The 26,635-nt window shown below is 37.3% G+C and overlaps 2 protein-coding genes across 2 annotated transcripts; one reads left to right on the top strand and one right to left on the bottom strand.

The window, feature by feature from the left end:
* Positions 1 to 6,270: 6,270 nt before the first annotated feature.
* LOC141899147 (monocarboxylate transporter 13-like) lies at positions 6,271 to 22,812 on the top strand (the record flags this gene model as incomplete). The annotated part of the gene is made up of 7 exons (XM_074785302.1): positions 6,271 to 6,406; positions 7,918 to 8,229; positions 16,753 to 16,921; positions 17,036 to 17,138; positions 20,667 to 20,895; positions 21,584 to 21,724; positions 22,439 to 22,812. Coding segments are annotated over 7 exons (1,464 nt in total), but the record flags the coding sequence as incomplete, so codon positions are not given.
* A 2,737-nt stretch (positions 22,813 to 25,549) lies between these two features.
* Positions 25,550 to 26,620, bottom strand: LOC141898245 (large ribosomal subunit protein mL64-like). The gene is made up of 2 exons (XM_074784072.1): positions 26,133 to 26,620; positions 25,550 to 25,863 (listed from the first exon to the last, which is right to left on the bottom strand). The coding sequence occupies exons 1-2, from the start codon at positions 26,588 to 26,590 to the stop codon at positions 25,578 to 25,580; spliced, it is 744 nt and encodes a 247-aa protein (XP_074640173.1). The 5' UTR covers positions 26,591 to 26,620; the 3' UTR covers positions 25,550 to 25,577.
* Between the last annotated feature and the right edge of the window lie 15 nt (positions 26,621 to 26,635).

Genomic DNA, 26,635 nt, shown 5'->3' with positions numbered 1-26,635 from the left:
TCCTATGAAGAAATATGAAATCTCACATGATTTAACGTTTATTTTGTTGATGTATACATCTCTAGACCTTGGATACTGTTGGATACTGTCAGTGGTGGGAGAGAGGAATCAATTATCAGACATGACAATTAATGAAAAGATTTGTTGAGGTTTATAAGTTCTCACAGGAATAATCGGATCTGTGAAGAGGGCTTACGTTAATCAATTTGCCAAGTCTGCCGTTTATTGAAAAAAAGATACAGCTTATATCTGATTGACTTGAGATGCGCTGGTGTAGTCACTGAATTCGAGCATACCTTCCCGCACTCTCAGCACGATATTGTGGAAAATTGTCCGAAATTATAGGAAGTATGCCAACATCAGTTCAGGATGTATGATAACGCGATTGATAAACAGAGATAAAATAAACCATGTTACAGTTGCTAGCCGCCATTTCGTTGGGGTACTACCATTTTCCGTGGAGACAAGTGTAGTAGAAATGAAAAAATAACACCCATATACTGAAATACACGCATAGAAAGCAGCGCCGAGACTCGGAATGACAATACACGCGCTGCAGCTAAATAGCCATAGGATGAAAACTAGGCAAGCTATCTTAGAATTTTAAAGTTCACTTGAAAGGGGACGTTTATGCGCATGGTTCTTAAAATGTTTGGATTTTTTAGAAAATTATTTCTGAAAATAACGAACTTCAAAGTTTAGTTAGTACCCTGGATTTTTATGCGCGCGGCAAAAACTGACCACCGATTTTTATATCGCCCTCATGTCGCATTGTTGCAAATTTGGGAAATGATGACTAGAGATTCATACGGTTAAAATGCTGCTTAAACTGTCAAAATGCACCCAGGGACAGATGAAATATGATAAAACACGCATCACAAATAGTTTTTGAAAAGGAGAAAAAAATGATCCAACAATACAGGACAAAAGTACCCTAACAAAATGGCGGCTAGCAACTGTAAAATGGTTTATTGAGGACCATTGACCAGTCATATTATACAGTTATTCGATCGCTTCAGTTTGGAAGGAATAAGATCATGTCGGGTCCCCGGAGATAGAGCCTACGCTATTCATATACCTAGCATCAATGTTAGTATAATTAGATTTATATTCACTAGAGAGAAATGTCGACCAAACCATCAACATCGTATAAATTATTACCTCATTGACTCCGTCCGATAAGACCTGGTCATTCTTATTCATAGACACATATATAAACCATTTTCGTTTCGTCTGGTGAAATGCGTACATAACGCGTGTCATTTCTATTACATCAGCGGTATTATAGAAAATATCAGAATCCGTTCAATTCTTTAATAATAGATGAAAGATAAAGATTCGAACTGAATGAATCATTACGAAGCATTTTTGGGAGATTACCCTCATTCTGGTAGATGCACTTGAGCGCAGGGAGAATTCAGCGAACGACAAGGATCCCGTTCCATAGTTTGCGGTGAGAATTCAAATTCTGGGGTGAAAATAAGCCATTTAAAATTGACTAATTCTATATCTTACATAACCAACATCTGTAGAACTGTAGAATTGCATTATTTCATTATGATTGAATTCCAACTCATACCTGTATTGTAACGATTTAACGACGACTCCATCGTTACAATGGTCAACGACTATTACAAGTGTTGCAGGAACCCTGATAAATAATCTGCGCGACAGATATTTTGAATGTTTGATTAAAAGGCAGATGTCTAAACGTTAGTTGCCCATCGACAAACGGGATTCCATTCATCATCATCACTGCCGCTTTATTGGTTCAACCAGTGAACCAAAAGTTTCCAAGTCGTGATCGTCGATACCATGTCAATTTATAATTTACATAGCAATTCCCATGGAAGCTGCGGAGTAGATTTCACCGTGATATGACAGTTTCCTCCGTGTTTACCACCGCCATACGAAGCACCAAATACATCTTATAGATAATCATCTTCTATTTTGTGCTACCAGGTTTGAAAACTTTCAAAAAAGATCAACACGCACTTAATTAGAGATTAATTTCGAAACATTCAAGAATCTTATCTTATTGAGAATACGTTATTTGTATTTTCAACTATCTTTTACCAATGATCTCATCTTATATGAATAAATGAGAATATTCGTTTTTTAATTAACGAAAGATTTCAAGTTGAATATCATGTGGATACAGCATATCGTTAATGCATATTAAAGTATCAATAATTACATTACTAATGTACTCGATAAACCAGTAAATGAATATGAATCGTGTTGCTACTACATTTGTCACTTAATAACTGAAAATGATTTTCATCAATAGATCGTAGAAATGCACATATCTGGAAAGGAAAGCACGACAATGGGAACAGGATGCTTTAAAATATAACAAAACGACTTATTGTATATCAATCTACGTTCGATTTAGATCGATGAATAGAAAATAAAGCTCACTGACTTGATGCCTGCCGTAACAACTCCATTAAAACATCAAATATTTACTATATTTATTGACGGAATAGGTGAAGCGATACTGGACAGTGAGGTAAATGCTTAAGGCGCCGATGATTCCAATTATATCAACACGTTACGTTATATATGCTCGATTAAAGCTCTAAACACTGAGCTACGAATAGTTACTCATTATTGTGGGAATCGTCGAGGATCAAGTTTTAGAATAGCAAGATGTTGGATGTGTTGATATAAGTTATTGTCAATTCTACAGTACGAAATATTTCTGAAATTTGTCGCAAAATAAAATGCAATTTCTCCACTTTACAAAGATGATGAATGGAGGAAATTCGTAAGGTCCAGGGGCTGGTTCCTCAGTTGAGACTTAAGTCCAAAAATGGTCTTAAATTTCAAGACTGGTCTTAAGTTGTTAGATAAGCTATAGAACTTTGTTGGTCTTAGACTGGTCTTAAGTCTAAGCCATTACTATGGAACTGAGCCCAGGAAAATAGTGATCACTTAAGACCTTGATGCGTATGTAATAAACTGTTTACATTGAGATCAAAAAATAAATGCATAAGGCAAATTACTTTGGTACCAGAATATTCGAATATTCCCTCGTTAACGCTATTACACTAGACTAAAGTATTTTTATTAGATTAGAAGCGAACAACAAATAATTCTTTTTCATATCTCCCTATTCTGCTATGCAAAGAGAAATATTTTATCATAATGTATTGCGAGTATTTAGTTTATATATTCCAGTATTAAAATTTTTATTCATCCAATAATTTCCGGATGCTGCCGTAGGGCTTCACCAACATACATATCGGTCAAATTTCTAATGAACTGAATATTGTAAATTTGAACCGCGGTATTAGCGCTGAATTTCTAGCGACTTGAGTAATTATTGCACTAATGGATAAAGACGTAAAAATGTCGCGAAGATGTGTCGGATAGAATATGCATGCGTTGGATAAGTTTCACGATCGTAAGATGGAATTTCTGAATTGCAAAAACTGTTAGTTGGACTACATATAATTCTAAAGAAGGTAAGTAAACCAAAATATTGAACGTTTAGTCATTGATTGAGGTAGGATATTTGGTATTTTGAATGACCTTCTATTATCTAATACATCACAGTCGGTGACATACAAATGTCCAGTGGATTTGGTGCTATATTCCTTAATTACCAAGGATACTACGAATATACGTTCTAGACTTGGTTGACCCGTGGATGCATCGGTCTGGTATATTATATATATCCCGTTGCATCAAGTGCTGTGTGAGGAGTCGCGTAAAATGGACAATAAAACAGTAATTACCAGAAAGAAACACTGAAATACCATAGCCGCATATAGCTAGAGAACATATGTCGGATAATACTAGTATTAATCAGTCTAATCCTGATTCTACCATTGCCACTAACGCCAATGTCCGTCCTAGGGACTCAGTGGGATTTAGCAACGCGTCGACATATAATCTATCACAGATATATGACTTAAATATCTACTGAAACCATTTCTAATTGATAGATCGCTCGTCGGAAAAATCAAATTCATGACTGAAATTATCATTAGTCAAATTGGTGGTTCCACGTCTTGTTCAATGTAACAAGGAAAGAAGTTTCCCATTAGCAAAAAAGTAACATAATGAATGTCTCGACAAGAAAAAAAATATGTACAAAAGTTACTCACATTTAGTTTTCGCGTGAATTGATCCTTCCTTCGACGCGGGATATTGGAATCTGGCGACTTAAGACACGTGACAATTTGACAGGGTCTGCTTGCTGACGTCAGTTGGGGAGTGGTCGAACTCGCCTATCACGGGCTGTCCTGATGTTCCGTTCGTCTGCAGTTATATTAAACTTTAATGAAGCGAACACACTAGCCGATATTTATTTCATTATATATGACGGTGACTTATTGATGGCACGGGCCTCAGAAACGTGTCTGTGTCTCTTTTCAGTTCCTATTTTCCCTTCTTATTAATTACTGCTACTGGTGCTACAATGACGACGGAAGATTGTGTTTTAAGCTGTGCGAACCGTATGCGCTAGTGACGAGCAGACTCCCTCGGGTTTATCATCATCTCAGTGATTGCCTGAAACTTTCCTGTCAAACTTAGTGAGAGTTTATAGCGAGCCAGCTTCGTTCGGAGTAACGGAATCGCGTGGATATACCTTCTATCTTTGTTTCACAAGGTAACGTAACCTGTATTTCAATTTGCGCATGTTTTGCAAATATACAGTCTTTCTTTAGCAATTTAGATATAGATTTAACTTTTTACTGAAGCTAGTTCGTAGACGAATAGCAAATAGTTTAGATGTGATTGAAGAGCGTTCAATCAATTTTTTACTGATAAGGTTTGATATGGATGACAACTGTAAAGCTCTACCTATCAATATCACCAAATAATCGGAGTTTATTCAAATTCCAAATCCTATCAATTTATCTCGAAAATCACGTTTTATCTTATCTGAAGGCTGCTGTGTGATTTTCTATTGTTTGTGTAAATAAGTTTCGATTATCTACAAGACAAACACCGCTACTAATCGTATAACCGTCCGCATGTATTGCTCACATTATCAGTGAACAGAATTAGAAAAAAATTCACTATTTCCCGATGAATAAGACGTAAGGCGACGATATATTGAGGTAGATGACGTTTATTTGAGGATTAACACACATACGTAACGAATTGTGGTAAAGCCGGCCTTGGTTATATGGCCATCAACGATGGACGGGTTGTCGGTTCGTACATTGACAGCTGTATGAACTTTCAAGGGTCTCATTAATATATCACCATCTACTGATTAGTTATGCAAAGATCAAGTGCCGAAACTAACGCACACGAACATGGTCAGATTCCGTCCGGTAAAACGAGAAAATACACAGCAAAAAGGATACGCAATGTCTACTAATATTTCAGAATACAAAGAAACATATATAATCAGTAAATAAGAATATGGAGATAGTTTGATAAATTCACTAAGGAATTGAAAGATTATATCAGATGCGAGAACGATCAGAAAATTCGATCTCTTTCAGAGTGAAAGCTCAGCGAAGATTCGGCATAATTATTGAACACACGTTCTTTGTCTGTCGTATTCTCTAAGGTCTTTTGAATCAATCATCGTCTATGTTTACAGATTTGTTTAGTTCTCTTCATAGGTCTTTGGTGCATATCCATATAAAGCATAATTACAAAGTGATCTTTGATCTACGCGAATGTTACTTATTCTATCAAAATGAAAAACCTCATATTTCCATCAATTCGATAGGGACCTCATTGAATTATTGGAACTGACATTATTTTAATTAACGCGACGACTCATCGCTAATATTGCATGTACACTTTAATATATACTCCTGTATAATTAAAACTCGCCTGTGACGTTCCATGATTGTTGAGCCGAGTTATTGCACCATCTGAAGACCGCGTCTGATATAGTTTCAGCGACCAAGATGCTCGCTGCTGCCTTATCAACGACGAAGGCATTCTGATAATTTCACCTATTTCGACTGACAATTAACATGGCCCGAGGACGACAATCTAATGATCAAACGTCACAGAAGAAGAATTCTTAATATTTCAATCTTAATTCGTTTCCCGAGTTTTCAGACAACAGACAGTCTGTATCTAATTGATTCCGATAGGTGTAGTTTGCGGTGAAATTGCTGTAATTATACAGTAATATCTAATGAGGTGATTTATAGTAAAAACGAATGTATTTCCTTGTGAAAAAGTTTCTTTTTCATTGTTTTTCTCAGTGTTAACGACATGGTGAAGCTGCCCGATATCCCACTACCTAAATGGATGCGATATATACCAGACAAGTTCGACTCACTTTCTCAAGATAAGAAAGGATGGATAATCTGCGCATGCGTATTACTATTGACCGTAGTAAGAAGCGGAATTACGTACAGTTTTGGAGAATTTGTGGTTCAACTGCAAAAACTTTACCATCGCCCAATGGCTGAACAAAGTTAGTATAAATAGTTTTTTCATGCATCAATATTCACGATACTATGATTAAATCCCACACCATGAAAAGAAATGTTACCCCCTAGTTTACTGTCACTTTAGAATGATGACTATCAGCATTAAGTCGAAACGTCGAAATAAACTGCACCTCGAGGACATTTTTCGGACTCACTTTTCGTTTATATATAGGGATTTGATCGTATAAAATGTTACATTCCCAACATGACATAATATATTTTCCATTTATCACTTCAAACGTATCGCAATATTTCTATGCGGCGTTAATGTAACGAGCAATATTTCTGAGGTATTTTCCTCATTCGTAGTAACTTCAATTATTCGACAAAAGTGCGTTAGTTCGAAAAAATCTACCTTTCACCCTAAACTCGGCGCCTGGTGTCGGGACATAAAACAACCTCCGGGCGCAGTCACTTGGAACCAGTTAGAATTCGTACCGACCCGTCAGAATTATATCCCTCAGCTGAAAAACGGTACTAAATACGAGTAGTTATCCAGTAGACGTCGTTATGCAAAGTGTCGAGGGAGGTCGGTTTAGGGCAGATAAGGAGAACCAGTAGTATATAGATGAATATAAATCCATACGGTGACAATTCTCTTTAGTTTGCGAGCGTAGGTTTAAGACCTAGACTACGACACAAGTTGTCTAACTGAGAGATTTTGTTCACATAATTGATAGCGTTGAGTAATATAATCTTAACCTTTGACTGCTGTTTGATTAACACGCCGAATCTCTCGGGGATTCGAAGGTTCGATTAGAATCGCTATCGGTAATGGTCACGTTTTATCCATTTTCGCACAAAAACCAGACTGACTAATAAAAAAAAAACAGTTCGGGGTCGTATATTCTATGAAACCTGATCAATGAGCGATTATCAAAGACCGCTTTTCGAACATTGGGAAAATTCCGATTTAAAGATAAATTGCTCGGCAATTTCTAGTTGATGAAATAACGATGTTTTAATAGGTGATGGTTTCTTTCTTTCAATATCTGGTTCACGATTCTCGGCAGCGCAAGTGTAATTTATTCAATTAAACAGTAAACGGTGTTTATAGTAGGGATTGTTTGTAATGGTGACTGACGGTGCTTAAGAAAGTCATCAAAACGTGATTGAAATTTCCAGTATGGTTGGTGCAATCTTTCAATCGATAATACCAGGACATTGAGAGGCGAAAATAATCATTCGATTCGAATTTAAATAAATTCCGTCAGTCACCTTGATTTTATCAATGGTCTCCGGGCAACTGGCTCTATCTCTGGAATCGCTGAGATAGTTTGACAAGAAAGAAAGTTCAGCATCGTTAAAAAAGAAAATACTTATCAGCATCAGTATCTTCAAACGTCGTCATCTTATAGTTTATTCCTAGTTTCTCCCGATGTATTAAAAGAACAGTTTTATAATGAACGATTAGGTATAAAATGTTCATAAAATGCTTTGATAATCATGTTCCGAACGAGCTATTTTGAAACAATTGTATATATATGTATTTCAGATTGGATTGGTACTTTGTCGTTTACAGTATCACTATCGTTTTCACCAGTCACCGTCCTACTAATCAGGTATATAGGGTTTGGAGCCTATCGTATAGTAGCGTTTGCGGGAGTTATCATACTCTGTGTAAGCACTTTGGCATCGTCATTCGTAGCAACTCTAGAATGGATGTTCCTCACTCACAGCATCTTGTACGGTGTAGGGTCCAGTTTCACCTTAATGACGTCATCGTTGGTCATCGGAGACTATTTCGACAAACATCATAAAAACCACGTTCTTGCCACGAGTATTCTACTCTGTGGTTATCCTGTGGGTAAGTAAATCTACTGGAGGTCAGTTGCAAACCATTTATGCGTGTATATTACTTTCAAAAACAATTGAATTTCAAATATGTATATACGCTTGCGTGATGTCCCGTTGTTGGCGGGTATACTATACATGGTCGGGAGTATGGTTGTATGTATGTATTTGTATTCGTTCAGAGGCGTCTGGAACATAGTTTTCTCCAAACCACCGGGGAAACAGCTTTTCACATGTAAGTGTTAACTAGAGATAGTTACGCCATCTCTGCGAAAAATATTGCGCACCCAGTTTTCACCATTAAACGAATGGCGTGAAAAAATAAAAAGCTTTAAGCGAAATGACCATCCATTCCCATGGTTACAGCGTTACTGAAGATAACATTGGTCTCGGATCCACGGATCATTGGTTAGTGAATTAAGAATCGGGCGAATCCAATTACACTATCTATAGAAACCAGAAACGTTGAACAATTATAATGTTACGTTTGAGGGTCCCACATGGTGAAATATTTTCCCATTCAAGAATGACTTGACAACAGTATCAAGTCGGTTGTCATTAACGATGGGAGTAAAACGTCAATGGTGAAAGTGATTGCATTAAGGGTCCAGACAGTATGACGTACAGTGCGGCGAAGTGTCATTATTGGTACTGAATAGTAAACTTTTAACTGCTTAAGTGACTACATAAAACCCGCTATCGTATTGATCATATCTGCAATTCGACGACTTTGCGATCTGCCGTTGGTTGTCATAAATTCGAGAGGTGATTGCTATCTATCTCTCACCTCCGTGATTCAGCTAACCGTAATAAAACCCAATAAAACAATTACCACTTAAACAGTGTCGCTGCCTCAGTCGGAAACCAAATAGTGACAGTTACGCGTAGGAAATTGCACCGTGCAAATAGCGTCTCAAATTATGACGGTTATTATGTACAGCGGTCAAGCGAGTATAATAGCTGTAAACAAGGTACCGATGTCCGCGCTGTTTAACTTTCTGATGCGTTTATCGCCGCTGGCCTTTGGTCAAATACAAATATTGCGGATACCGGTCATTTACTCACGTGGTTTATGAAATTGCCGCCGTACGCAATTTCAGCCATACCTGGTTGTCACAAGGCCACTCAATTAACATGTGCAATACGCGCATTCGGATGATACTGTATGGATTCATACAAAAAAATACATAAACTAAACAAATGAATACCGTGCATTTTTGCATTTTACTCATTGAGGGAATTTCTTTAGATTGAGCTCGAGCAGTCTGTCGGCGATCGTGTACAGATATCACCAACTACCACTTGTCCTTAGTTCCAGTAGCGTTTCATCAAAATGATTGCACCGACTTTTTAAGAAGTCACAAAATATGACAATTAGAAACAAGCTAATATAAATGGTTGAAATTCTAACATCTATTGTGACACCGACGTGAATATTGTTTTTTGATTTATCGATCGGGTGAACCAGACGTTATCATAGCCGTTTATTTCCCGTCATCCATCATATTTCCCCTCCTCAGTTTCTGCTGTATCCCTTATCAGAGTTCACGCATCAGTGCAGTTGTTACTCTGGGAGAAGGGTGTTCATGGTTTAGTGATAACTACCGACGTCGATTCAACTATCGTTATAATCGTTACAACTTTCGCATACCAATAAGTGTCATAGAAAACTTTTCTATGCACGCTACTTTGATCCGCCATGTATTCCGCGCTTTTATATACTGCTAATCGGGATGCTGGTGGGGACTTGGCTATGGCCAAAGAGTTTTTGGAAACCATTGAGGTACCTAAATTCTTAATGTCAAAAATAGAATCTGCAGACGTTCGTGTTACCATAAACAGAATTGAGAATCATGAAACTCATAAAACACAGATGACATTAGATGTATTATTTCGACATTGATCTCGTTGCGTAATAGTACTTGATAGTCACATACGTGTAAACATGGACGCGTGAAACAGAATGAGAGCGTGTTGACAAGTCAGTTGCTTCCTCCCAATCGATACCAACTGCCCCCTACTCATCAAAGTCAGGACAGGTAACTTCCCGTATACCGTGTTTACCGCTAGTCAATATGATTTCTAACTGGCTGTGAAGAGTGTCATGAAGTAGACTACAACATGCTATGTTGCCTTCGGTACATAAAATCATATGTTCACAGGCCCAGGATGAGAACACTCACTACCGACGACATAGCTTTTCCGAAATATCCTCAACTTTATGTAAATGCCCTTTACCCTGGGAAAAGCTCGACCTGAATTGAAACCACAGTGATATCACTATATCGTACTGTCGGAAAAAGTTACTGTCGAAAGAATGATTCAGAAATATCTGATCAGTGACGATAGATCGAAAAAATGTCTTTCGCACTGGACATGTTATTTATATTCACTACTGGTAACAAATACATTGGACGCATGAGTCGGAGACTCAGGAGAGCAGAAAGCTTTGTGAATTTCGGTTAGTTTGATTTCCGAGTCGAGTTTCCGGAACTGAGAGAACGATGACACGTTTATCGGTCAGGAACGATCACTGACAGAAAGTCGGAAATTACCAACGACCCAATCAACTTTTCACAAAGCCGCAAAAGAACTTATCCGACGATTGAGCGATTAAAACGTTGACAGAAATACAAACCAATCCAATCAATTTTATTCCGTTATTCTACATATCTAGACATATAAAATATATGGCTTAAGACGGTGTGAAAGTAGTACAAGCGACATCCTGACTACAGTTATATTCATCTTTTATGTAGATCCCACAAACATTATCATTTTAGTAGAAATTAATTTTCTGCTTTAAAAGATCGCACAGAAAAATAAATTCTATTGATGTTTATAATTTCACGCAGAAAAATCGCCGCCGTTGAGAAAAATGAAATAGAAATTACAAACATAAATAGAAATAATTTTTTTATCAACTGTTCAATAATATTTGTCATCTTTTAAAGCTGAAAATGAATTTCGATTAATATAGTGTTGTTTCAATGGTCCACAAACGGACAGATATAATTGTCGTCAGGATTGCTACTGTAGAACAGCACTAGAGAATTCGAATTCGCGGAAATATTCTAATGATTTGCCACAAGTCTGAAACTATCGATGATTTCAGGAACTAACTTTCGAAAGAGACTTATCATAAATCTGATAAGCATGATGGCTCGATTTGACACATCAATCAATCATCTAATCGTTCAGCTTTTAAAAGTTTTAACGCATTTTGACGGACGAGTTTTAAGAATCGACGTCTTATACCCGATAATGAGGAGCTCCCCGAAATACCGAAAATATTCAATTCATATTTAAATAACGTTACTGTAGGTGGGGGTTTAAAGAGGGTGCTTTAATTTTGAGATATTTCCGGTTGTGCCACTCACCAGAGTTTCCGTTGTGAGCTCGCAACCTGTCACTTGCATTTCGTAGTAAATTCTAATCAGTTTAAGGAGGAAACAAAACCACATGCAGGATACGAACGATACAGATGTTAAAATCTTACACGCGCTAAGCCCAATACTACGCGTATAATATTCTTACTCTGATTCACGGACAGATCTAGAAAAATTGGAATAGAAACGGTATCGTTTTCGGATGAAGCGGGTGCATCATGCGGCCATCGAAGCCCGCAAGTGGGTCCTCTCGGTGTTAGAAACTTTTGAAGAAATGCACCCAAAAATTCTAAGAGGATAAGAGTGTTGAATTTATTGGTTTTTACGCTGTCTGACGAAAAAGTCGTGTCCTCGAAAGACAACCCCTTGATCTGCCTCTAGATAAAGATAATGGTCTAACCCCATCATTCTTACCTTTCTGTCTCATTCATTTTTTTCAGTAGTTTCAGTTAGATATGGGATTTCTCTCTTCGGAATTGCTTTTCATGTATAATTAAACGCTATGAACGTGTCTGAGCAGCCAGGATAGCTTATAATCATCACCGCTTTAACGTCGAATGCTTTAATAGATGATCGTACGCTTTTCACTGACGATTGCTAATGATTTCTGGTTGGCTACGCTTCTTTTGAGCGGGCGATTACAGCATCTGTGTGGAGAATGTTATCAGACCACACCATATCCTCCGTCCTCAGTCCTCGCATTCACAATTCCATCGCCATTGCTACCGGCAATTTCTTTTACGAAATTAGTCATCATTTTCGGCGCATTAATAACTATCAGGGTAAAATAAAATGTAAGCCTTAATATTCTTTTTTTGAAAATCTTAGAATATTAGATTACTTTTCTCATCAATCCCATGACCCAAACGCACTCAGTAATGAATCGAGTTTTGCTCCGAAACTCTTTCATTTTAAATCTGGTCCTATCAACTCGCTGGTAATAAAGTACTCTTTTATGAGAATTTCAGCTCGCGCTGCTGACCCGAGGTCGGGCATTTTATTGTCCGTCGGTATTCGATTTAAGATTCAAAACCATCACCACGATGACAATGTATCTATCGGTATTGCCGGTGAATTATTGATGTTATGAGAGCATTAACTCCCACCTGCCGGTTGAAACAATATGTTATCTGTTAACTACCACGATCGAGTCATTTATCTCTATTCTCGGTGACATCCGCTCAAGATGTTATATCAAGTGGCTGCTTCCAACGGATTTTATGGGATTTAACACCGGTACGAGTTGACGACTTGACGAAAGACGCCGCGTGTTGTAAAGTGCTTAATTATACAGAAGAGATTGTTGATCACGTTTATTGCATTTGTAAACCGTTTAAATGAATTACAGTTTCGTCGGTAATTATTGAGCAAATCGTCGTTTTTTTTTCTCAGTTGAAACGTAGCACTTTCTCGATCGTGAAATATCTCGTAAACATGTCATTCGATACGAACTCCGAGAAACATAAAAAGGAATGATGTAAATTAAATCACGGCCCTTTTACTATCGGATTTCATATTTTCGATTAAATGGTGTATTCGTATAATGAACATTTGAGCAGGAACACGATATTATTGAGTTTTTTCTCAATAAATGTATGTATATTCGAAATGATTTCAAATATTCAACCTCATAACTCGACCAATGAACTTTAATAGTATCTCTCTGCCTGGAAAGATCACCTATCGATTTAGTGGTGTTTATTAGAATCCCCCGGTGAATTGTAGACTTGCATTCTGGGTTGATATTAGTGACGTTTCTGATATCGTGTTTAGTCTGACTGCAAGAGATAAGAGAAACACGAAAATAGGGATTTAGTCCAAAGCACCACCACTTGACGCTACTCAGTTGCGGGTAACACGAACGTCATCATAATGCAACCAACAAATAAAGTTCAATCGACGATTTCTTCCTCGAGCGTCCTCCTTTAAAGTTCTCGTCGCAGGTGAAGTAGACCTCTAGAAACTTGTCGAAAGTTTTTCGAGGCATACTTCGAGTCACAAATCAAGGTTCCTCTTCATCACCAGCACTATAGATTCAGGGTATCCACTCACGTCCGTTACATAATTGCTTCGCCGAGTAATTAAAAAGAATATCTCACCGGCGAACGGTTAATCTTATGGTGTGCGATCGGTGGAAAATGTCGTGGTGACTTAGCAATAGTGTGACGACAAATCGTGATTAATCTCAGTAAAACCGGATTCATATTCTGCACTGTTATTGTTCAGTAGAAATGAATAAAACATCAGTTTCTTATTCAAACATAAAACAACACAATAACGCCCGTTATTTGTCGGTAAATTGAGATAGATAAGGGCCACAATAAGATTGATTAATGGCCTGGAAATATATAAAGTTTTCATCCAGTAAAGGGTACTTATCTATTTACGAGCTATAATAAACTCACGACAGTAACTTGATACGAACCATTTTTGGCATGTTTGTCTGGTAACTCAGAAATAATCGAAAAATATATTGACCAGGAATTTTATAGTGAAAAACCTGAGAAGGAGATTTATGGACTAAGATCGCGTAACTTTTAGATTCTTAACATTACTGGCATCTCTGGAGGTGATTACGCTTTATTCATGATCCAATAGAATTTAAATGCATTTATTCACAAAAGAAAAGGAAAATTGTTTTTTGTCGGCAATCATGGGCATCATCTCATACATCGGTTGCCTGGCAGTGTGGTCGGTGTGGAAGTCGTGAATAAAAACTACTGCGCAATATTTATTGCCAGTGAAAGAAGAATATTCCACAAACAGAAGACAAAATGAAGGCTTTCTTCGAGAACGTATGGCATATTGGAATTTGAAAGGAACGTTCGAGACAAAGCGATCAAGGCAGTTGTCGAACAATATTGGATGCCGTATATCTTGTATCTAATAAAGCACTGGATCCGAGCTCGGTATCAATTTTTATCAGAGATCACATGACGAAAATGTTCCGCGGCATCACCGTCAATCTGTATAATATCTGGTAAGAATATATGCCCCGAAACTGACCTCAATGTACATCGACCTAATGACGTTTACATATGTATACTCCAGAAATAATCGAATTATCGGCATTTTATGTTTGAAACAAATCACGTATCCTTGCGTTGCTTTTAAAATGCGAATCTGCAAATCGATGACCCAAGACGGTCAGAATAGGTCAGCATAATGATGAATTGTATGGTTTATATATGGTCGGTGCTACGGGGGTATTATCACTCTTATCACCTCAGAAAGTTGCTTGACGGATGATGATCACCATCGTCAATAGAATGCAACGATTCTAAATGCCGTAAGCAACCCATCTCTAACCTTCCGGTTCCCTATCAATAATAGTAATGTAAAGATTACATCGAGCTTACGTCATTTATAATCATAAAACAGAAATCGACAAGGGAACTGACGTCGACTTAGTCACCGAGAAAAATGGTTCTCTCGCAGCACCCTGTCTTTGTATTTATCTATACTTAATGGTTCTCCGTGATTTTCAGACCCTAATTTTACCGACTCTAGGCTAAATCTGAATCATTTCATTCCGAGCAAGACGTGAATCAATAACTGTAGAATCGATCGAACGAAGATCAAGTCAAGTTGCAATATTCGACTAAATTCCAAATATTAGATTTTTCATATCCATGTACTCGATATCTCGATATTTCGGCGACACATTTATGAGAAATTCGTTGAAAATGTCTATAATTTACTAGAGCGTTGGCGACGCATTCAGAATTTTTATTTGATAAATACAGGCAGACAACCAGGTGGTAATTTTCCGGTTTCCACACTCCAGCATGCCGGCATGATGATGTGTTATGACAACGTCATCAGGAAAAGTCAAATTATTTGGTGGGAAAACCGTATGATTAGATTCAGGCACGTGATGTCCGCAAAATGGGAATTTATTGTTCTGGTAGACATCATCAGAACTGGCTTTACAAGAATGGAAGTTAGCGTTTATAGAGATATGTTGTCTCAGCAAGATTTCTTTAAAATTTCATTCAATAAATGTGTTATATCTGTTTTCATATCAGCATATGAAGTGTATTTCCAGGTAAGTTTATGCACGAAAAACAGAAACTAATTCGGCAATAAAAATAACGTCGATCAACGAACGATAATTAAACTTATTAGCAATCATTCTCGTCTTTTTGTCTTTCTCAAAATCATGTGCAACAACTCCAAAATACCTACCGGCAAAATACTAAATAGCATTCCATATAATTGATCAATTTAACCGTGTGTGAAGATCAGCCTACGGACAATTGATATAAGTTTAGAACATCCTTCGTGCCAGAAAACTTTATCCGATACAAAGAATGTTATCCGTAGTTATGTCACGAGGCATTCGTCAAAATCAAATTCTCCGTTTCAGTTATTTGATGAACATCAGGGCTACTTAACTTTACCCCTCTAGACACGGAATAAACGATAAAAGAACGATGATAATTTTTAATCTTTTCGTTGTTCAGAAAATAATCTATAGAAAAGTTTTGTTATTAGAGTTGTTCTATGGCTTTAGTTTGGTATAAGGATGCGGTTATTGACGAGCTGTTTGTCATGTCAAGAGTTTTACAAACCATATACATGTATCACACGATACTTGACGTCACTCAGTTCCACGCGATGGCTGATGGTTATCGCTATATATATGGCTACATACTGATCATAGTCTAATTACTTGTCCTGGTGACAAGTTTTTCACCACTCGAAAATTCATTTCGCCTAATTTGGCTGCGCTCAAGTGGCAGCGACTGAGCTTCGAGAGGATAGTAAATAGATGGAGCACTTTCAGGGTTCGTTCTGTCTATATCGACGAACAATATATGTTTACTCATCGCACTGGGAAGATATGTTAAATTCAATATATCCCGCTCCTTACCCAAGGCATCCTGACGTCATTTGTACTTCTGCATCTCCTTGGCTGTCGCTGATGTTGATGAAAGATTTAAGATCGCATTTTTAAAGCAAACAGTGAAGTGAAGAACTATATCGTTTATTCTTGGAAGAACTATAATCTATCCTCTTAAAAATCACTCGTATATGTCACAACCTTACGTGAGGTTTGGTGGACTTTAAAAGGCAATCGTAAGTAGATCAACACAGTTTTTCTATATTTGTGAAATGATAATTTTTCTTTCTGATTTTTTCAGGTAGTCTCCTGTTCAACCCAATAAATGCTTGGTTGGTGTCTACGTACGATTGGAGGGCAGCGTTTCGTGCTACTAGTGTACTTATCCTATTAGTAGGTGTAGTCACCTGTTCTACATTCGTCTCCAAAAACGCTCAAATGGAAGCGAACATTCAATCAGAGATAACACAGTCACAGACTGATATCAGTCAAAACGTAGAAACGGATGAAAACCCTAAAAAACCATTATTCAAACGAATACTTGGTTGCTGTGACCTACGGTTATTGTGTAATCGATTAGCTAGTGCCTGTAACCTACAGGCAGTAAGGCAGCGTCCTGAAATAGTTTTATGGCTATTCGGGAACTTTCTCGTGTATATAGGCTTCTTCATGCCATTCCTAAATCTGGTAAGTTCAAAAGTGTTATACGTATTCAATTTGCACGACAAGGTCATCGACAAAGACGTTATTTCTATATTTCTGATGAGAAATGAGATGAAAAGCTTGATTAATTATTTCGTCCAAGAAATCATATGATATAACTTTTGTTTGATAAAGATCACCGCTAGTAATGCGTGTGATTGAATGACGGTAACAGTGTTAATCTACTATACGAATCACAAATCACAAGCATTAGCCTGCCCTTCAAAGACTGCCTGATTACAAAATCAAAAGATATCCACCCCTACGGCGAGAAGTCTGGGTGTTTAATCAAGACATGGTTTTAGATCTAGACATAACAAGATCTATAGTGACTGTGATCTACGTGAAGTCTGATTTTATCCGCAGAAAGAAGAAGTATATCCGGTCGAATTCGTAAGCAGGACCATCACGGTTGAATTAACCTATAGTTTAATCATACGGAAAATATCAGAGATACTGTGCATGGTTTATTCGTTTTATATCTCTAAACACCGTCTTGATAATCTATAATCGGTAAATCATAAAGTCGACTTGATGCCAGCTACGATGCTCGGTGTCAAAACTGATCAGATTTTTTATCATTGATTTGTTAAGATCTCACGCTTGGTTATGCTTCAGAGAATGATCGATTCATCGGTTCGTCGATTGCAAATTTCCAATGCTCTGAACGTCATCGACCTACAATAAGTCCAAAAGCAAATAATCTAGTTTCTTCATTTATTAAAGTGTTTTAACCGACTTGTTTAGGATGACGTCATAAAAATCCATAATAAGAACATTTTTAATCAGATATTTCGTTTATATCACCGTAAATGATACGATTTTCGAAACGGAATTTATGAAAAACAGATCCAGGCTTGCCTATCCCTTTAACCTAATTATCTATTCGTTTCGGTCTGAATTGTGTTAGCTCATTAATATTGTTGCAGTTTCTCTCACGGTAACCGATCCAATTTCCGATTTTGCGTTCACGTCGATACTGATATTCAAAAGACCTCAGATAACTGTCAGAGTAACATATATTTCCAGAGTCGCTACTTTTAATCGACCATTGAGTAAATGCGCGTAAGTTAACTGATTATTTTTCGCATTGTTAAAGGAGGAAATGAAGATGTTTTTATATGAATCAAGAATGTATAGCCACTCGCGCTAAACATCAATCAACCATACAACATAATCCGTTTAGAAGATCTAGACGTTTACAGCGCCTACGTAAAATCTTCATCTTCAGTCTACAAACATTTTCAGGAATTTTTTTTCATGAAAAACTAGCACATTTGCCCGGAATGAGGGCGGAATCTGTATTCGAATGATGAAAACCAGTCTATAAATGTCGAATGAATGAGAAAATGTCTTTTTAAATTCTTGAAGCCGTCGGGATAAATGAACGGTCGATTTTGACGTGTAAATAAAGACTCTCCGAGCGCTTTATCCACTTTATCCCAGTCAGTCGAGGGAAGCCGAGTTAATTAAGATTTATTGTGTGCCCCAGTGATTATAAGGATAAGTAGTTTATCAGGAACAAACTGATAAGTTAACAAAACAAACTCGGTAGAAGAGATTTTTCCTACGGAAGCTCGAGTTCATTATTTTCACGTTAATACCATGCATTAATGCAACGCATTAATTCAAAAACGGGAAGTTGAAGTAATTAAGGAACTGGTAAAAATGAGATTTCCTCTTTAGACGATTACTATACGCGCGAAATTTATCATTTCCGTCACTAGTAAACGCCGTAAGAATGCGTACATTTTTGGTGGCGAGATTCTGCAAAACAATCTTTGAGGATCGTCATAAAACGCTACTGTTTCGGATGGATAGATGGTCAAATATAAACCAATGATTAATGTACTTGGCGGTCAGTGCTCATCGTCAATTCGGACGTTTGGCCGCGTTTGTTATTTTGGACGCTATCATGGACAGCGGTCATCAGTCCGAGAAAATCTTATCACTGCAGTAACTGCTACCGACATAATTACCATATCCATAACTAACCAACCGACAAACCATACACTAAGTCTTCACCGAGTAGCATTAAATCCCAGAAAGTAAACGAACTGAAAAATCGTTACAATCCCTTAGATTTGTTTGCCAGAAAGAAAACGCATCAAAGAATTGTAATCGACAAAACAAAAATCCCGATGGGTTTCTGATTATAAGCGTCGATATGGAGCTAGGTGTATGTTCATTCATTCTGCGTAGACTTGACGGGGCTATTTAGAAAACAAAACTTATCACCTTATACTCATCGAAGCAAATTGCCGCATTCATCGTCTGTTTATTCCTTCGAGATCGACTAGTTGTATAGAAATGTATGAAAATTATTTGATTTACACAAACGGGAATATTACTGAACTTGTCGACCTCGTAATTTACTGATTTACGAAAAAACAAATCATCTCACTTGAGGTTAGCTTCGAATTGTCACTGGTTTCACTTTGACTCTTTTGATCTGAAGATTGAGTTGCGAATAAATCAGAATCTTATAGAAAACCGATGCAAAATGACACAAGAAATATAAATGCAACTTCGTAACTTTGAAAATTTCGATGGCAAAGAAATATTCAACTATTTAAATATTTATCCCTAGGACAGGGAAAAAAAACTTTGCGGTATATATTCAGAAAAAATCTGGTAATTTGTTCACGTCTCTGTGGTAAATCGTATGACACATAATCAGGGATTTTTAACGGTCAAATCACGAGCTGATTAATCACGGAAAGTGCCTCCATTTAGATAATTATCGAAACATATGTAACAACGCATCCTATACTGCCCCGTACTGATCTCTCGTGATCTGCTTCATTTCGTGTTGTTTCTGCACACGAGGCGAAAAAAACGTCGTATGTGCAGGGAACTCGTGGAAACGTGAATATATACTAAGAGTGATAACATAATAGAATCGTAGAACAAATTATAGACCATCGCGCTATTGTGATTATAGTATAAAATCATTCACAATCATCCATTTTGATTAGTTCAAGGATAGATAACGTCAATATGTTTTTGAAACTTGGCTCATTAGGGAGATGAATAATTTCAATTGCATGTTAAGTACTGTATATTAATGTTTAGTATATGTTGAGTTTGGGATGATGATATTTTCAGCGATGTGTGATGTGACGGAACGCGTGTCGATGTGTAATCAGCACTGAAATGTGTATTGCGAATCCCCGATGAGATTATTGCGTGTTGAAACAACGTCTTGCACACCAATAATACACATCAACATTTCTGATTTCTAACTAAATTATCAGTATTTTATTGCTGTTTCCGACGATATCTGACGTTCATTCTCTTTTGAGTGGTTTCTTCTGAATTAAATCGCCGGATAAAATTTTCTGCAATCGATGTTTTGCATGTTTAATTTGTCCAAAATATGAATAATATTCGAAAAAATATTAACACAAGTTGCCGAAAGTGGATTTGAGAATGGTGAATTTTGCGAAACGTTTATTGTTTTATGCATTCATCATCGCAAAAATCCCACGATGAACTTTTCTTTATTTCTAGGCATCCTACATGCAACTGAAACGCATATCTGCTCAAGATGCGTCTTACGCCTTGACAGTTCTCAGCCTGCTAGAATGTATAAGCTATGTTATAGCGTCGTTCCTGGGCGATTATTTCAAAGGATATTTAGTGATTGCTAACTGCATCGCCTGCTCATTTTTGGCAGTTATCTGTTTCATATGGCCCGCAGTAGACATTACTTACACGTTGATAATGGTTATAGCTGGCGGTAAGTACCAAGCGCGTATATACATATTTTCCATCGCGTCCAATAGCGTTGAGTGAGAAAACTGCCCAAAGAAACTGGCTCGGAAATAAAACATAGCGATCGACATCGGGATGGACCGAGATTTATACCAAGGTTTTATTAGTTCTCTAGATAATGTGTGTATCTATTTAGCATCATGGCTCGGTTAATGACAGTTTCATAATAGGTCAGTCCGGATCGCGGTGATACATTTAGCTATCGGTATCAAAAAAAGGATATTTCCAGCGGCCAATCCATCACCTCGATTAATGAATAAAATATAACGAGTAGTGCCACTTGGTCTGACAACACCTCGGGGGCAATAGAAACCACCACACGTCACATAGAATTCTAATTATATCATTCCACTTATAAGCAAAATGACGTACAAAGCGGACATTAATGGCATGATCAAGCATCAGGAGTACGTGATTTATCATGAAATCTTGCTCTAAGTGGTAACAAGAGTATAGTTTCTAGCGCGTTATCTGCAATTACACCTGTCCCTGGTCAAAACCAACGTCAGTTTACACTAAAGAGTTATGGCAAAAAGTGGCATCACCGAAATTGCTTCGTCTATCTGTTGATTATGCTAACTGTGAAACCGTTTCTAAAAATACTTACAATAAACGATGCTTACGCGACTAAATAAATCATTGCTTTTTTTCAGCGATGGGTGCCTTTCTAGGCTTGAATATAGTATATACATATGCAGCATCGGGTGAGGTTACCAATCTACCGATTGATGTCGCATGGTCTGTAACTAACTTATGGTCAGGCATTGGAATACTCTCCGGACCCTTATTTTCGGGTAAAGTTTTTTAAAGTGCTACTTGAGAGTTGATCGTATTCATTATTCATTCTAACCATTGATAATGAATTCAAGCCGATTATGGAAGTAGTCGGCGCTAAAAGAACGATAATCCTATGCCATTACCCGTTAACATCACTACCACCAAATCCATCAATAAATGTCATTTATGACATGATATTGTTCGGTGATATGCTACGAAACTTCGGCTTAAAAAATACTTTGCATTCTTGAAATTTGCGAATAGTGCGAGAGGAGTCAGTCCTTCCTTGTCGATGACGTATTGATACCGATGGTATCCCCCCGACTTGTTCTCATTAAATATTCATAAAATCTCATTTGTTTCGTTGCGCGCGAACTTTGCGCTGAGACGTTGATCATTATTAGCCACATTGATACATGTGTCCCTCGTCGGCCTGGTTCATACTGGTCACAGTGTAATGAATTTTGATCTCGTCGAAATCTCTTTTTTCGAATCAGGCGGAATTTTTGTCACTTGTACAAGGGTAGATTTATGGAAATATTATGGCTAGGCCACCCCCTCACAATATATGTTCGTAGATCGTTTCCAAGTTGAAAAACACAGGAGATTGTTCAATTTCCGGACAGATGAACGGTCTGCAGTTTCTAGTGATTTATTGACTCTTGGCAATCTAGCAACTTATAACCACAGAGTGATTTGTAATCGTTGTATATCTTTTTCTTATTTTTCAGGTTTAGTGTATGATATGCGACGTAATTATGACGATGTGTTTTACGTCACTGGTGGTGTTTACACTGTAGGAACTATAGCATTTGCCATTATACCATTACTGCGTAGGTGGCGCCAGGGTCGCGGCCGTTTCGAATACGAGGACCTCGACGAATCCCCAGAAAAGGTGCTGCCCCCTAACGGTTTCCCACCTGCTCCAAATGAAACTACGAACATTTGCGAGTACGAACAAGAATTCCGCTCTGTTACGAAGTCACTTTCTAAGTCATCATTTAGTAGCGACAAGGCACTGGATCCACCATTACAAGATTTATCTGATCCACCTATCATCGGAGGCCGACCATTTTCCGATCCTCTTACAGATCCTTGGAAATAGATTCGTTGTCAATATGTTAGGATGTTGACGTTATGTCATATATATTTTTCAATGATAATTGGAATAAAATACTCATGACGTGCCATGATTGTAACTGACATTCGATATGAATTGGTCTCGGTTGACCTGGCCATTTAACCTATTTACTCAGATAAGAAAGAACTGGTTCGAACCCATGCCTTCTTGATCCGCCGAATAGTGTTCAGTCATTCCAGGGACAATTCCTAGTTATCTGATGTGTATTGAAAAATCTAGAATTATGCATAAGGGAATAGAAAGGTGGCATGTAATACACTGAAACAAATTATATAATTATAATAATACATATACAGGTGATTGCGTGATTAGGATAGTTTTAACTCTATTAAGATATTGTTCATATACGAATATATTCGATGTCGTGAAATACTTAGAAAAATGAGGGATTTTATAGAAACACGAATGAAATGTATTTGAGTCATTAGAAAATTCGTTTATTTTTAGTTCAGCGCGGTACGTAGAGACAAATAAATGAATTCTATATCATACCTCGTTCGAGTGCATATCTAGAAATCATGATCAAAGTTTGTGTTGGTCTGATGATCTCATCAATAAGTTACAATGATGATAGAGGTCGCGCTATTTGACACAAGGGTGCCCGTAAGAATGTATTACTTAGAATGATATGGGTTCTGTATCTTTGAATAGTGACTGAAATACATTAAATTCCATTAAATTAAAATCATTTTCTAATATTTCTGCACCTACAGGTATATTTCACTTGATCTCTTTAAATATATTTGTAACTTAAATTAGAACGGTACCGTATTTGAAGATTTTTGTGATATGGTATATATCTGACTGTTTTTTTGTTTTGTTATGTTAAGTTTATGTTTGTTCTCATTTCAAGTGTTATAAATGTGAATAGGGAATATGCTTTATTGTTGTAAATAATAAACTAGGTTTCTTCTTACTTTTTTTGTCATCGGGAATATCTTTAGATTGCCAGGCATCATCAGTGAGAATGGAATTTCGTTTTCGAGGACTTGATAGGAGGATGAGGCTTCGCTCCCTTATCTAAATGTTACAACGCTAGATATCAGAATCAAGGAATTTGGAAGATTAGACCCATATCGGAAACAAATATGACCACTAAATGTTCCTGATAAATGTAAACTTAGCCTGAAACTATAAACATAACTAAAATGGCATTATCAGCTACTACGTCGATGAAACGTATTTACACCAGGGAACATTTTCCTAAAAGACATCGCCCAAGATGACAACCCACCTCATACGTCATAACCCTTCCCTACTTTACAAAAAAAAATGCATTGACTACGAACGGGAATCTTCATCTCGGCCAATCATACCAGCAGAAAACTTGGGTGTAGATACAGATGACGAGATAAAAAATAATTTTTTCATTCAATTCATGCGTTCATATCATTTTACGACCGACATGATTAAAATTACCATCACGCGATGAGACCTTATTTTTGAAAATACACTGAAAAAATACTATTTGATTCTCATCTGGGAAAAATAGGCTCAACCATTATGGCACTATGTTTTTACGGCATCAAAAAGAAACGAATGTAAGACATCCAAAAAATGTTTACTTCACTGAGTTATTTCGATGATAAAGCATTTGGAAGGACAGTCACTGGCAATAAGGTTTGGAGTCCATCCTCATTTTCTATTTCTTATCGGAATGAACATCGTCAATTCATCACATATCAGTTTGCTGTAGGAATAGATGGTACAGTAAACCTTGAGTAAGTCGGATAATCGCTGATATCGGATGAATATTGATGGTCCCGATATTTCCGTCTCTTTTTCAAAGGCATTAATACATTTGTAAGTCGGAAATTCTCCTATCTCATAGAACTTCTCTTTGTCAAAAATTAAAATTCAGTAAAATCTCTCACCGAGAGTCAGAGGGCTATTTTCTGCCCATTGCAGATTGAATTTTAAAAAATGTCTTCCCTGTTCCTGGATCGAAATCGACGATACATGTCAATCAGTCGTTACTACATTAGTTGTGGTTAAACCCAAAATATTTCAGTAATTAAAATCATTTCTTGTAGATGTTGATTTAATTTTACTGTTTACAGAAAGTCGTGTTTTCGTGGAAAAAGGCTGAAAATCCGACTCATCATAAAAGTAGGACTTTTGCTAACTCGGGAGAAATTTTCTCGCTTCCAAAAGATCCGACTTGCGCATGGTTTACTGTAAACAAAAAAAACTTTGATTTCAGGTTTGCCAAGTGTCACTACACTATTATAGGAGGGTCACTGTATTGTGTTGCCACAGCCGCTTACTAGGTGGCAGCACCACTCGGTGACCTAGGGGAATCTTTGTGAACTAATAAATAATGCAAACCGGAGCCAATTTACGACCGGTACCGGTAGACCTACTGTCTTCTCTACATCCTCGCTTGCCAGGGGTCCGGTATCACTCCCGAACTCGCTTCCACCAGTTCGGCGAACAGCTTTAGCGTAGTGGGTTCGAATCCCTTGACGGGTGAAGATGTCTTCTCTAGTGCCGGCACCGGCAGGTACCATGGGCTGTAAACCATCAATATCCAAACTCTAAACTTGGAAAAAATCTACCAGGCTCAAGTTGCCTCCAAGAAGAAAGCTCCACCAATTCAGAAAACGCAGACACGTATAGAGCGCGCGTTCCGAGAAACACTGCCGCAACTAAGATTCAGAATAGGCCGATAAATAATACAATAAAAATTTCAATGTACTGTGCTGCATTTATTCATTCATTCGATAACATTAACTCGCGACTCCCGTTAATTTAGCTTGCAATCGAGCTAATTTTGCTTCTTTTTTCCGCTGTTTTGCTAATTTCGCTTCTTCTTTATCTTTGAGTTCTTGCAGTTGTTTGAATCTAGCATCTCTGGAATCGATCTCGTAACCGAAAAATTCGTGAGCCTCTTCTAATAATTTCTGTTTTTTCTCCTCTTGTTTCTTCATCTGTTCTTCTTTGGCTTTTAATCTTTGTTCATAACCTGCAATCAGTTCTGGCATCTTAGCCATAGCCTTCTCCACTTTTTGGATTCTGAAAATAAGACAATATCAAGACCTTGAAATACAAGAAAATGCGCTTGGTATTAACTTTTACTCAGTTTTAGATCATCTTATCCAGATATGATATAAAATGATAAAAAATCCACCAAAACAATACAAATACAATATATAAATGTATTCAAGATGTTTAAACCCAGATTTCTCATTCATAAACCGATTAAACTAATTTGTCCAAAATGATTGAAATTAAGTGGATTATACTGGAGATCTTATCCACTCCTATGCTTTTCGATTTCTTACCGTTCTTCGCGTATCATTCTTGCATTTTCTTCATCTTTTCTCACTTTCTCCACCAGCTGATCAAACGTCAGGTCCCATTCCATTTCATCGGCTTTCATATCGGCTAATTCTTGTTTCGTCGGCCACATTATAGCCGGATCAATTCCTGACTCTCGTCCGAACTGAGCATATTGTTGTCTCTTAAATTTCAGTGTTAGTTCATGTTCATATTTAGGTGGGAAAATTTTAGCCCGATGGTTGAGTTTTGCAGCTTGTCTTTCCGATAATCCGGAAACGTCCCTTTTTAACTCGATTTCATCGACGAATTCATCACTATTTGCAGCAGTTTCATTATTTCTAGCAGTTTCTGTAATAACTCCATCAGCTGAAACGCATCTCGTTGTTACTAGATTCCTGGTTTGAGATATTTGTATAATTTTTCGCCGGCAAAATTGTAAATTTCTCGCTAAGGCGGCCATATTGGAAGTTATGAACCGGCCAGTGGCGCCACCACGGTACCACTG

The sequence above is a fragment of the Tubulanus polymorphus genome, chromosome 2, assembly GCF_964204645.1.
Source record: "Tubulanus polymorphus chromosome 2, tnTubPoly1.2, whole genome shotgun sequence".
Lineage (NCBI taxonomy): Eukaryota > Metazoa > Nemertea > Palaeonemertea > Tubulaniformes > Tubulanidae > Tubulanus > Tubulanus polymorphus.
Note: the sequence above shows the minus strand (reverse complement) of the source record. Positions and strands in the feature narration are given on the sequence as shown.